At 61.3% G+C, this 11,335-nt stretch overlaps 2 protein-coding genes across 3 annotated transcripts; one reads left to right on the top strand and one right to left on the bottom strand.

The window, feature by feature from the left end:
* Window positions 1-1,603: 1,603 nt before the first annotated feature.
* On the top strand, window positions 1,604-5,375 carry ASIC3 (acid sensing ion channel subunit 3). 2 transcript variants are annotated; one of them, XM_087820935.1, is made up of 11 exons: window positions 1,604-2,137; window positions 2,849-2,999; window positions 3,203-3,330; window positions 3,523-3,724; window positions 3,805-3,861; window positions 3,963-4,110; window positions 4,390-4,481; window positions 4,572-4,651; window positions 4,755-4,832; window positions 5,007-5,065; window positions 5,201-5,375. In XM_087820935.1, the coding sequence occupies exons 1-11, from the start codon at window positions 1,604-1,606 to the stop codon at window positions 5,277-5,279; spliced, it is 1,608 nt and encodes a 535-aa protein (XP_087677061.1). In that variant the 3' UTR covers window positions 5,280-5,375. The 2 variants fall into 2 exon arrangements, with proteins under 2 accessions (XP_087677061.1, XP_087677062.1); XM_087820936.1 differs by having other exon boundaries at window positions 5,198-5,375.
* A 187-nt stretch (window positions 5,376-5,562) lies between these two features.
* Window positions 5,563-10,349, bottom strand: CDK5 (cyclin dependent kinase 5). The gene is made up of 12 exons (XM_016196972.2): window positions 10,253-10,349; window positions 9,528-9,616; window positions 9,368-9,435; window positions 9,189-9,249; window positions 9,034-9,090; window positions 8,282-8,377; window positions 8,084-8,158; window positions 7,830-7,926; window positions 7,593-7,662; window positions 6,966-7,026; window positions 6,780-6,860; window positions 5,563-6,687 (listed from the first exon to the last, which is right to left on the bottom strand). Exons 1-12 carry the CDS (start codon window positions 10,287-10,289, stop codon window positions 6,601-6,603), a joined length of 879 nt encoding a protein of 292 aa, XP_016052458.1. The 5' UTR covers window positions 10,290-10,349; the 3' UTR covers window positions 5,563-6,600.
* Between the last annotated feature and the right edge of the window lie 986 nt (window positions 10,350-11,335).

Here is an 11,335-nt window from a genome sequence, read left to right as displayed (position 1 = left end):
GTGTCTGCCTACCCGAGCCCCATACCCGGAGGGCAGGTGAGCTTGACAAGAGGATCAGGCCCTGACACCGTCCTGCATGGGCCTGTCTGGGCTGGCTCCTGTGGCCCTCTGCCCCTTGAGTCCCCAAGACGCCCTCTCCCTCTCAGGCCAGCCGGCAGTGACGTTGCAGGCCCTGCTCTGCTTTCTGGGGGTGTCTGTTCCAGCTGCTGGGAGATCCCCCACTGGCCCATGGGCTCTGGGTCCTCTGAGGCTTCTCCAGTCAGATGTGGCCCAGGGCCCTCCAGCCAGCTCAGGGACACAGTGTCTTCCTTTAGAAAAGCCCACACTCCCATGTTACTTCTGGGAGCACCAAAGGGTGGAACTCCTACGGCCGGGAGCTTGTGGCATCAGACAGCCCACATGGGTGCCTGTTGACCCAGCAGATCGGTGTGTGGGAGTTACAGCTGTGCAACGTTGCTGAGGGCACCGCTGTTGGTAATGGAAAACTGGAAACCACCAGAGTTCCTCAGGGAGGTGGTGACTTGAAAACAAGGGTATGTCCACATGTCGGGAGGGTGTGCAGCCATTTAAAAAAGGGAAGTTTCCCAGGTACTGGATATCACATGGTCCCCAGAATATGTTAAGTGAAAAAAACGTGAAACCATAGGACACCCATGTTATACATGGGAGCTGGACTGTGCTACCTGGGAGGGTGGCAGGTGAACCCACATTCACTGTGGTAGAGGCCAACCTCCCGGACAGGAGGGCCTGAGTTGGCAGGGGGGTAGGGGAAGAGGGTCACTTAAGGGACCGCAGGACGTGGGACCTGCGGAGGCCTGGGCCACCCAGCGTAGGCTGGAACCCTGGGGGCTCAAAAGGAGGAGATGGCCAATGCCAAACGCCCCACCACCTTCCAGCCTGGTCAAGAGCCAAGTTCGCTTTTTGTGAAATGACCCCATGATGAGGTTAGTGGAAAGGAAGGAGGCAGGAGGAGGGAGGAGCCAGGCCAAGGGCCAGTGACTGACTCTCAGCCCCACATACAGGGGCTGCAGCTGGGAAACTAGAGGCCCCAAGGGCACCCTCAGCCCTGACTGTCTCTTTGCTCCCCTCAAACCCAAACAGGGTTGCTGTGGTTTCCCGCTGGCGCCTCTGGCCTCAACAGCCACGGCCCCCCCATGCTGCACTAATGGCTCAGCCTGGGGCCCCAGGGACCTCCCCACGCCCCAGGCTGCTCTGCCAGCCCCCTGGCCCCCTCACTGCTGAAACCCAATCCTCTGCGGCAGCTCTGGCTCAGCAGAGCAGCAGACCAGCCCTGCTTGCCACGCCGGCTGCACCCTGCCTGCTCTCTGCTGCGGAGCCCCCAGCCCAGCACGGGGCCCCCTGGAGCCACAGCCTGTTCCTGGACAAGGCCAGCTGGACCCTCCAGGTCACTGCATCCGACCCAGCCAGGCCAGTGCCTCCTGACCTCCCTCTTGGCCTGGGCCCCTCCCCTTGCCTCACACCTGCACTGTTCCCTGCCTGGCCATCCCCTCCCAGTCCTCCGACTGACCCTCTCCTCCTTTTAAGCCTCTGTAGCCTGGTCACCACCTCCAGCCCTCTTTGTCCCCTCACCTTAGCTCCGGCCATGAAGCCCCCCTCAGGGACGGAGGAGCCCCGGCGGCAGGCCTCGGACATCAGCGTGTTCGCCAGCAGCTGCACGCTGCACGGGCTGGGCCACGTCTTTGGCCCGGGGAGCCTGACCCCGCGCCGGGGACTGTGGGCCTTGGCCATGCTCCTGTCGATGGCCGCCTTCCTCTACCAGGTGGCAGAGAGGGTGCGCTACTACGGGGAGTTCCACCACGAGACGGCCCTGGACGAGCGGGAAAGCCACCAGCTCACCTTCCCCGCCATCACCCTCTGCAACATCAACCCGCTGCGCCGCTCGCGCCTCACGCCCAACGACCTGCACTGGGCTGGGCCGTCGCTGCTGGGCCTGGAGCCCTCGGAGCACGCGGCCTTCTTGCGTGTCCTCGGCCAGCCCCCCACACCGCCCGGCTTCATGCCCAGTCCCACCTTCGACATGGCCCGACTCTACGCCCGGGCCGGGCACACCCTGGAAGACATGCTGCTGGACTGTCGCTACCGCGGCCAACCGTGCGGGCCCGAGAACTTCACTGCTGTGAGCTGGCCACCCACCCTGTCCCACCAGAGACCAAGGAGTGCCTGCCAGTCCCTGCCCATTACCCACCATCTCAGCCTTGCCAGCCCAGGCTCCCCCAAAGCCAGGGAACCTTAACACTGGTGCCCTGAGACCCTTTCCTTCCCCGCCAGGCCACAGGCCCCCACCCCACCAGTGCCTTCTCTTCAGCTCAGGAAGCTGTCCTCCTTGGGGCTCGCTCTGTCACTCAGCTGGGTGCAAGGTCACACCCTCCAGTTTGGGGCACTTACCCAGGCAGGCTCTGGGCTCAGGTCTGGTCTATGGAGACCCCGCTACTGGGCATGGGAGGGATGCAAGTGGGACCATTCTGGGGCAGAAGCCCCCGCTCTCTGCCGATGGAGGGGCTGGCTTTCCCTCTGCCTCTTCCACATTCTGCCAGTCCTGGAGGAGGGCAGCTGGGACCCACTGCCTTTTACCCCGGTCTCCAAAGAAACACTTGCCCTGTGGGTTGTGCCCTTAGCTGGGGATGGAGGGGGAGAGGAGGTGGAGTGATGGGAGCCCATGAGGGTCCAACTATATGAGGTAGGGGCTGGGGACATTGAGATGTGGGCCTCAGTGTTCAAAAGAGAGACCCAAGTAGAGGCTAGGGAGAGGCAAGGTCCCACAGGCCCGGGTTTGCCTGGCTGGGCCCCTTGCTCCCTGGTGAGGTCTGTACCCATCTGCCACCCCTAGATCTTCACCCGGATGGGTCAGTGCTACACCTTCAACTCCGGCGCTGACGGGGCAGAGCTTCTCACCACCCCCAAGGGCGGCGCGGGCAACGGGCTGGAGATCATGCTGGACGTGCAGCAGGATGAATATCTGCCCATGTGGAAGGACACGGGTATGGAGCACCACGTGTGAGGCCGGGGGCCATGGGGGTGCTGGAAAAGGCTCTGGGAAAGAGAGGGGGTGCGGGCAGGGGCCTGAAGCATGTCCTTCCTTATGAGAAGGGAGCGGGTGGGGTTGGTCCATCACAATCCTGGGGAGAGGGGGCTGCAGCCAGGGCCTCCTGGAGCCCAGGACTCAGGCCCCCTCCCCCCACAGAGGAGACCCTATTTGAGGTGGGGGTCCGAGTGCAGATCCACACCCAGGAGGAGCCGCCCAGCATTGACCAGCTGGGCTTTGGGGCGGCCCCCGGCTACCAGGTGTTTGTGTCCTGCCAGCAGCAGCAAGTATCCTCACCTGGGCCTCCGAAGCCCCCCTTCCACCAAGGCTCCCAACGCCCTCCTTCAGCCCACAGCACCTCAGACCCCAGCCCCGCAGCTCTTCAGACCTGTCCCAGGGCCTCCGCCCCCCAGGGACCGCTCACATCTTCCCCGGGTGCCCGCTTCTCCCCGAAACCTCCTTAACCAGTCCCTCTACAGCTGAGCTTCCTGCCACCACCCTGGGGCGACTGCAGCTCAACATCTCTGGACCCCGACTTTGAGCCGGAGCCCTCGGGTCCCCTGGGTCCCCCCAGCCCCAGCCCAGGCCCCAGCCCTCCCTATAGTCTCATGGGGTGTCGCCTGGCCTGCGAAACCCGCTACGTGTCTCGGAAGTGCGGCTGCCGAATGATGCACATGCCGGGTAAGGGGGGGGCGGGGGGGGTCCGGTGGGGAGGGGCCGAAGCTGGGAGGAGCCCCGAAGCTGTCGCACACGCTCCGCAGGTGGCGCACCTGTTTGCAGCCCCCAGCAGTACAAGGACTGCGCCAACCCCACGCTGGGTAAGGGGCAGGCGTCCCAAATCCCGCCCTCGCCCGCCCCTCGGCCCGGGACCCCACCCCGCCGGGCGGGCGGCGCTGACCCGCACGACCCTGGCCCGCAGACGCGATGCTGCGCAAGGACGCGTGCGTCTGCCCCAACCCCTGCTCCATCACGCGCTACGCCAAGGAGCTCTCCATGGTGCGGATGCCCAGCCGCGCCGCCGCCCGCTACCTGGCGCGGAAATACAACCGCAGCGAGGCCTACATCGCGTGAGCCGCGGGGCGGGGCGGGGCGGGGCGGCGCCCCTCGGGGCCCAGCCCTTCCTGCGCGCACCGCGCGCGGGGTGGGGACTCCCCTCTGCATGTCCTCCTGGGGCTCTGGACTCTGGACGAGCTAACACATCCGACGCTGCGCCCTCTGCAAACCCTCCTGCAGCCGGGGCCCCGATGCCCCCCTCAGGCTCCTGGAAGGAAGCAGAGGCCGCAGGACGCGCAGCTGTGTCCCGGCTGCAGGGCCTGTCCGGCAGCCACTCCCGCCTTTTCCTCCAGGGAGAACGTGCTGGTGCTGGACATCTTCTTCGAGGCCCTCAACTACGAGACGGTGGAGCAGAAGAAGGCCTACGAGGTGTCGGAGCTGCTCGGTGTGTGCGCGCAGGGCGCCCCGGGGGGGGCCTGGGGAGGGGTGGTCAGAGCAGGTGACTGCGAGCTGACCAGTGACCCTGCCTCCGCAGGCGACATTGGGGGCCAGATGGGGCTGTTCATCGGGGCCAGCCTGCTCACCATCCTTGAGATCCTGGACTACCTCTGTGAGGTGGGCCTGGGGCCCCAGCAGGGGGAGGGCAGGAAGCAAGCCGGACAGGGGGAGGGGGGAGGGGGCGCTGGCCACCCCCCACCCCCCCAATGCCTGCCCCCAGGTGTTCCTAGACAGGGTCCTGGGATATTTCTGGAACCGGAAGCAGAAGCGCTCCCAAAGGCACTCCAGCACCAACCTGGTAACAGCCCCCTCTCCCTCCCCTGCCATCTCCGCTGTCCCCGTGAAGCCTAGAACACCATCCCTTCCCACCTGGGAAAAAACCGTGGCAGGGAGGGGCATGCAGTGACCTTAGCTGGTCCCTGGGTGGGAGGGAGGATTCCCCCCTCCTCTGACCCTCTCCCTCCTCCCACAGCTTCAGGAAGGGCTGAGCAGCCATGGAAACCAAGTGCCGCATCTCAGCTTGGGCCCCAGGTAACACAAAATGCCCCCCTAAGGTCAAAGGACGGGCAAGTCTAATCCAGAGGGTGAAGTTCGGGTCCAGGGGGGCAGGAGCAGGGCACTGGTTCAAGGCCTCCTGTCCCAGCCCTGTGGTCTGTGTCTCAGCAGGTCCCCCACCCCTCCCTGTGCCGTCACCAGGACTCTCTCTGCCTCCCACCGCACCTGCTACCTCGTCACACGGCTCTAGACCTGGTGTCTGTGTCTTCAGGGCCGAACCTGGACATTTGGGGCATGCCCTGCCCGCACGTGACTTTGCCACCTTCATCTCAAATAAAGTTCTAGTGCCTCAGCCTGAGCTGTTCCTCTTACCGGCAGACTAGTCAGGCCAAGGTCAGCCCTACTCAGGCACAAGACCTCTGCCAACCACCATCTAGAGGACACTGTGTCAGAAACGTGGGTGGCTTCCCAGTTTACCTCCAGATGTCTCTCTGGGAGAGAAGAGCAATAAGCAGGCATCAGTCACTTGCACCTCAGTGGGAATGAGTTTATCAGCCTGACATCTCAGAAAACGGAGCCCGAAGCCAGGTGTGCGGGCAGAGAGGAGTCAGTGGCAGGACAGTCCCGTCTGGGGGACTATAAGGGAATGGCTGGGAGGAGGCTCTGACCCAGAGCCTGGCAAGAAGTTGGGGAGCAGGCAAGGAGAAGACAGAGGGACTCTTCCACCTCCATGAACAAACCTATTGTCCTGCCTTAGATCATGGTTATTTTTCTCACATTTGGGACCAAGCGTGCTCTGTCTCCATGAGAACAGCTCTTGCTTCCCCAACCTCCCTACAACAGCAGAGGCCCCAGCTTGAGATGGTGAGAGGGCCCTCCCTTCCCACATGTGCTAGTAAGGACACACCCAGTCCCCAGCCCCAGCTCACTTTCCTGTTCTCCTTCTCTGCACCCCAAATATTAGAAAACTGACAAATAAAGGAGCAGGGAGAGGTGTTCCTGATCTAACCACATCTGTGGGTGTCTCCTGTCTCAGCCTGCAGGCCTAGGTATGGGGGTGGGGATGAAGAGGGAAGGGACAGGCACTGGCTGCCCAATCCCTCAGGACCGTCTAAGGCCCTCCCAGGCAGAAAACAGGGTGTGCACAAGTGCCTGAGCACAGACAGGTGTGGGCACAGCACTACCCAGAGTCCAGCCACAGGGGTGAGAGTCACAGCCTCCAGCCTCCAGCCTCAGGCCACTTAAAGAAGTACAGCGGGACGGGACAGCTGGGCTGTGTTCCAGCTGGAAGCAGGGGTGCAGAGTGGTGAAGCAGAGCAGGGGCCCCTGGCCAAGCCCACCCTCTCTCAGAGCCACCCACCACCACACCAGCCAGACTGTGGGAAAGGAGCCAATTTATGAAATTAAATAAAGTCCGTGGAGGGAGAGAGAACCCAGGGGTGGGCGCCTCCACCCTGGTGGGCCCAGCACAGCTGGGGCTCAGCACATGGTGCGTCCTTGCTTTTTTTTTCCCCTCCCGGGAGGGGGCTGAAATAGACCAGGCCCCAGCCTGGCAGCCAGGGTCCGAGAGCCTAGGGGGGGCAGAAGTCAGAGAAGTAGGGGTGCTGCAGGGCCTCCTCTGCCGAGATGCGCTGGACGGGGTTGCACTTCAGGAGGTTCTAGAGGCAGGAGGAAGGAAGGTGTGGCCGGGTCAGGCAGGGTCAGCTACCTAGAGCCCCAAACCTCCCCCAGTCCCTCTGCCCTTGGTCACCTGCAGCAGGTCCCTGCCTGTGGCGTTGAGCTTGGGTACGACGTTCACCAAGGATGTTGTGGCTGGGTACATCGGGTAGGGCTGGGGGGACAGGGAGAGTCAGACCAGGGGTGTAGGGCATGGAGTCTGCTTGGGCTGAGAAATGAGGGACCACTGATGAACCATGACCCTTCATCCCCATCACACCTTATAGTCTGGCAGCTTGGTCATGGCGGGCCACTGCTCCTCAGTCGGTGTCCCCAGAAGTGTGTCCAGGGAGTCAAGGACCACTCAGTGCAACGGGGCAGGATGAGAGGCTCTTCTCCAAAGACGGATGCCTCAGACTCACCCCTGCCCTCCTCACTTTACTCCCCAGCTCACCACAGAAGAGGCCCCACCACATGCGACTCATTTTCAGTCCCACCGGTGTGGTGTTTACCGTGGGCCAGGCACTACAGAGACACAGTAACTGCTGTGACCTGAACCCTGATGTCTGTGGTCAGACTTCCCTGACTCCTGCAGATTCTCCTGCTGATCCTTCTGGCTCCTTGGTCCTAAGGAGTCACCTTGAAGCTGGAGGAGCATCCTCCTGGCTTCTTCCCCCAGGGATCCCTCTTTGTCTACATGTCACTCTCTCCAGCTGGCTTGCATGCAGCTGCACTGTGACAACCAGGGGTGTCAATCACCCTCTGCCCTCTGTTCCCTGACCATCAGAACCCACAGGCCCTCCCATGCTGGCCCAGCCCATCGCCACCCTCAATCCCTGCACTCGGAGCTCCAAGGCTCCTTGCTCCCCTCCCAGAGGGCTTGAGGCAAAGGGGAATGGAAGGATATCGGAAGATCCTCTTCAACTGGTCATCTACATCGTTGCCAGGGAAGAGAGGCCGCCCTGCATTGGCCAGCTCTGGGAGAAAGAGGAGAGGTGAGAGGAGCTGACATATGAAGAACCCCTCACTCCCATGACACCCCTTCCCCAAGGGCCCTGCTTCTTGCCCCAGAGGGGACCCTCCAAGCCCTATCTGTCAGCTCAAAGGGGAGGGAAAGTGCCTCTGCAGACCCCCAGCATGTCACCTGCAAAAATGCAGCCGGCTGACCACATGTCAATGGACGTGGAGTACAGCTTGGCCCCAAAGAGGACATCCGGTGGGCGGTACCACAGCGTGACCACCTGGAAAAGACCCCACCCACAGGGACCCCCCACTTAGAGGGCTGGGAGGCGTAGGCTCAGAGAGGAGAAAATAATGTTCTGGGTCCTGGAGTAGGAGCTGAGAGGTGTTCACTGGGGAAGCCCTCCCTCACCCTGACATCCCACCCCGCCAGCTCACCTCAGCGGAGTAACAGCGAACAGGGATCCCAAAGGCTCGAGCCAGCCCGAAATCAGCCAGTTTCAGCTCCCCATTCTGAGGGAGACAGAGGAACAGTGTCAAGGCCAGCTCTGTGCTCCCACCTCCCAGCCCGGCTGCCTCATCGCTCAGCCCTTGGCTCCAGCCTCCCCCATCTCCCACCTTCTCCCTGAGAGGTACCCTGTTTATGAGCAGGTTCTGGGGCTTCAGGTCCCTGTGCAGCACGTTTCGGCTGTGACAAAATCCCAGGCCTTTCAGCAGCTGGAAGAGGAATGACTGGGGGAGGGGCATGGAAGAGGGCATCAGACCCTCCGGACAGGAAGCTGTGACTAGCAATGGCTCACACTCACCTCTGCACCTTTGCTTTGCTTCGCACCCACCCGTCTTTCAGCACCAAGTTGAGTGACATGCCATTCCTTTATTACCAAGGACTTACTTTGCATTATGCCAGGTATTAGAAGTGAACAGTGAATGGGGGCCCTGGTACCCACCTTTCTGGAACTTATAGCTAGTGGGCCTTTCTGCCTTCCCAGCCAATGCTGACCTCTCCCCTACCTGTCCGCATATACATATACATGCTATATTATTATTCAGCATTTGTTTCTCTTGCAAACTGGGACAAGTCACTTGGTCCTGGGCCTAGAACAGTGCCTGGCGTACAGCAAAGCATTCAGTGAGTGTTTGTTGAATGAATAACGTATCTCTCTGAATCTCATCTCTCAAGTGTAAATCATATCACCGAGACCAGAGCATTACTGTCAGGTCAAAGGGATCATGGGAAAATGCTCCTGGAGAGCAGAAACAGATCCTCTCAGTCCCTGACACCCACAGCATCCCTGTTCAGGGCCCGAACTTGGTGCTCAAAGAGTAGGACACTGAACATATCCTCCAACCTCAGCCTCCATGAGTCCCCAGAACACCAGTCCTCTCACCTTCACAATTTCAGGATCTAGGTCACCATTGCAGCTGTCAAAATATTTCTTAAGGTCCTAAAAAGGGGTGGAGGTGGGGGAACAGGACAGAGTTTAACCTCAACCTGGGCTCCTATACCCTCCCAAGACTGTTGTCCCCCAAGGCCCCCTTTCACCTGGTCACAGAACTCAAAAACCAAAGTCAGCTTCTTGTCGCTATGCAGGACGTCATGAAGCCTAGGGAGAGGGGAGGGCTCAGCCAGGCAGGTCCACAAGTGTGCTCTGAATATCCCACTAGCAGCCCAGTCCATCTCTGAAGCCCCCACCTCCTCCCACTGGCCTGCGGTCTACACACCTGACAATGTTCTTGTGCTTCAGCTCTTTGAGCAGGCAGATTTCCCGAAGGGCAGAACTCGGCACTCCCTACACAGGGGAGGGGGCCCGGCGGGCAACAGTCACAGACCATCCAGCCTGGGCCCTCAGCCACCTCCCTGGCCCAGACGCCCCAGTCTTACCTCATCATCATCATCCAGCCTCACCCGTTTCAGGGCCACGATCTCATGAGTCTCCCGGTTTTTGGCCTTGAACACTGTTCCGTAGGTGCCTAGAAGAAGGAGGTTGGGGTGAGGGAAAGGATGGGGCACCCTTCTCCAACCTAAGTCCCTCGGGGGAGAGGAGGCATCATGGGAGTGTGTTATTTTTGATGCCTGGAGTAAGGGTGGAGAATCAGGGTGAAGGCCGGGCGTGGCAGAGCTTTGTGAGTGGGGACGTGGCAGAGAAGGGGCCTGCAGAGGCTCAAGGGGCTTTGCAGCAGGGAGGCTGTGGCTGCCAGGCAAGGAGGTCTACAATGAAGGCGGTGCTTGGAGAGGGGCCGGAAATAGCGAGCAGGGGTCTGGGAGAGGAATGAAGGCTGGCAGGAATGCTGAGACTGGAGGTCTGCTGCCAGAACGGAGGCTGGGGGGAGGGTGGGATTCTGCAAGTGGTGCTGAGGCTGGGGGTGGGAAATGCAGGAAGTGCTGAGGTCGGGAGGTCGGGCCTACAGGGAGTGCTAAGGCTGGGAGGTGGCATCTGCGGGAAACGCTAACGGGAGGATGGGTGTCTGCACGGAATGTTGTGCTCAGGGCCGAGGCAGCAGCCAGGGCTGAGGTCGGAGTCTGTGGGCATGGCTGATGGGAGAGGAGCCAGAGATGCAAGGAACGCAGAAGATGATCTTGCAAAGAACATCTCGTGGTCCCATTACCTTCCCCAATCTTCTCCAGTTTCTCGTATTTCTGCATCGCGGCAGCCGCGGGGACCCTTTCGGGCCCTCGGTTCTAATACTCTGGCACCGGAGATGCAGAGGAGGCGGCACCCCAGCCTCCAGCCCCGCCCCGCCCTCCTGCCTGCGCATGAGCTTCTGGAGCTTGTAGTCCTAAGACGGCCAAGTTTCCCAGTAATGCCCGGGGCCTTAGACAACAAGAGGACTACAACTCCCAGCATGCTGCGCTCAGGCTCTCTGCCGCACTCGCTTCCCGGGACTCCGGTTCCACCGCCGAGGCAAACCCTGGACTTCAAGTCCCAGGAAGCACCACGTGTCCGCTTTCCGGGCGCCCCAGCGTAGCGCCGCGGCTCCCAGTGTGCTCCGCTCTTGTTTCTTTCCGTGGCCACTGCCTTCTTTTGAAAAAGGCCTCCCCGGGACTGCACATTCCCGAGTGCAGCAGGGCGGGGGTGGGCGTGGGCACTCTCTGCGGTTTGGGGTTTGGCGGCCTACTTCCCGGACGCAGGTGGCCCAGCTCTGCCCGGGTTGATGGTGGTGTGGAGGTCCCAACGCCCTCGTGACAATCTCTGCACGGGTTTCCACCTCTCCCCAGGCCACCTGGTGACCCCCGCGTTGACTGGGCAATGACTGAGCCGTCTCTTACCGATAATGACTTTTACGGGGACCAGCTGACCATAAGGCTGGGCAGGGAGGCAGGTGTGCTCCGTTTGAAACTGGATGTAACATACGCGCCAGAGACCATTTCTTTTCTCTGGACCCCATCTGTGGGCTTGGAGCCCACCCGACTCCAGTCGCTCGCTTGACTCTGACATCCCCGGGCAAACTGGCTGGGGCACTGGGAGTCGTTCCCCTGCCCCACAACCCCATGCCACTCTCCAGAGTCCGAGCCCAAGAGTCAGCCAGGGTGTGGCCAAGGGCTGGCAGGCTGGTTACCGCCCTCCACAGACAGAAGCACAGACAGATCCTTGCCCTCGTCCCTTAAGGAGGTGATTATAGATTTTATTGCGCTGCTCTCTAATTGTCTCATGATTGCATTTCTGAGCGCTGTGAACTGGAAGAAAAGGG

Source organism: Miniopterus natalensis, chromosome 10, assembly GCF_054644295.1.
Source record: "Miniopterus natalensis isolate mMinNat1 chromosome 10, mMinNat1.hap1, whole genome shotgun sequence".
In the NCBI taxonomy this organism is placed as follows: domain Eukaryota; kingdom Metazoa; phylum Chordata; class Mammalia; order Chiroptera; family Miniopteridae; genus Miniopterus; species Miniopterus natalensis.
The sequence above is the reverse complement of the archived record's forward strand: the minus strand, read 5'-3'. Positions and strand labels throughout refer to the sequence as shown.

What these genes read in the sequence shown, in the direction of transcription:
- CDK5 (XM_016196972.2), bottom strand. Translation starts at nt 10,289, where the DNA reads ATGCAGAAATACGAGAAACTGGAGAAGATTGGGGAAG. An exon ending in TAGATCCTGAAATTGTGAAG is followed by an intron (nt 8,378 to 9,033) that starts GTGAGAGGACTG and finishes CCCCTCCCCCAG; the next exon opens with TCATTCCTCTTCCAGCTGCT. An exon ending in CAGTTGAAGAGGATCTTCCG is followed by an intron (nt 7,027 to 7,592) that starts ATATCCTTCCAT and finishes CTCCCTGGACAC; the next exon opens with ACTTCTGGGGACACCGACTG.
- ASIC3 (XM_087820936.1), top strand. Translation starts at nt 1,604, where the DNA reads ATGAAGCCCCCCTCAGGGACGGAGGAGCCCCGGCGGCAGGCCTCGGAC. An exon ending in CTGCGCCAACCCCACGCTGG is followed by an intron (nt 3,862 to 3,962) that starts GTAAGGGGCAGG and finishes CCTGGCCCGCAG; the next exon opens with ACGCGATGCTGCGCAAGGAC. An exon ending in CGAGGTGTCGGAGCTGCTCG is followed by an intron (nt 4,482 to 4,571) that starts GTGTGTGCGCGC and finishes CTGCCTCCGCAG; the next exon opens with GCGACATTGGGGGCCAGATG.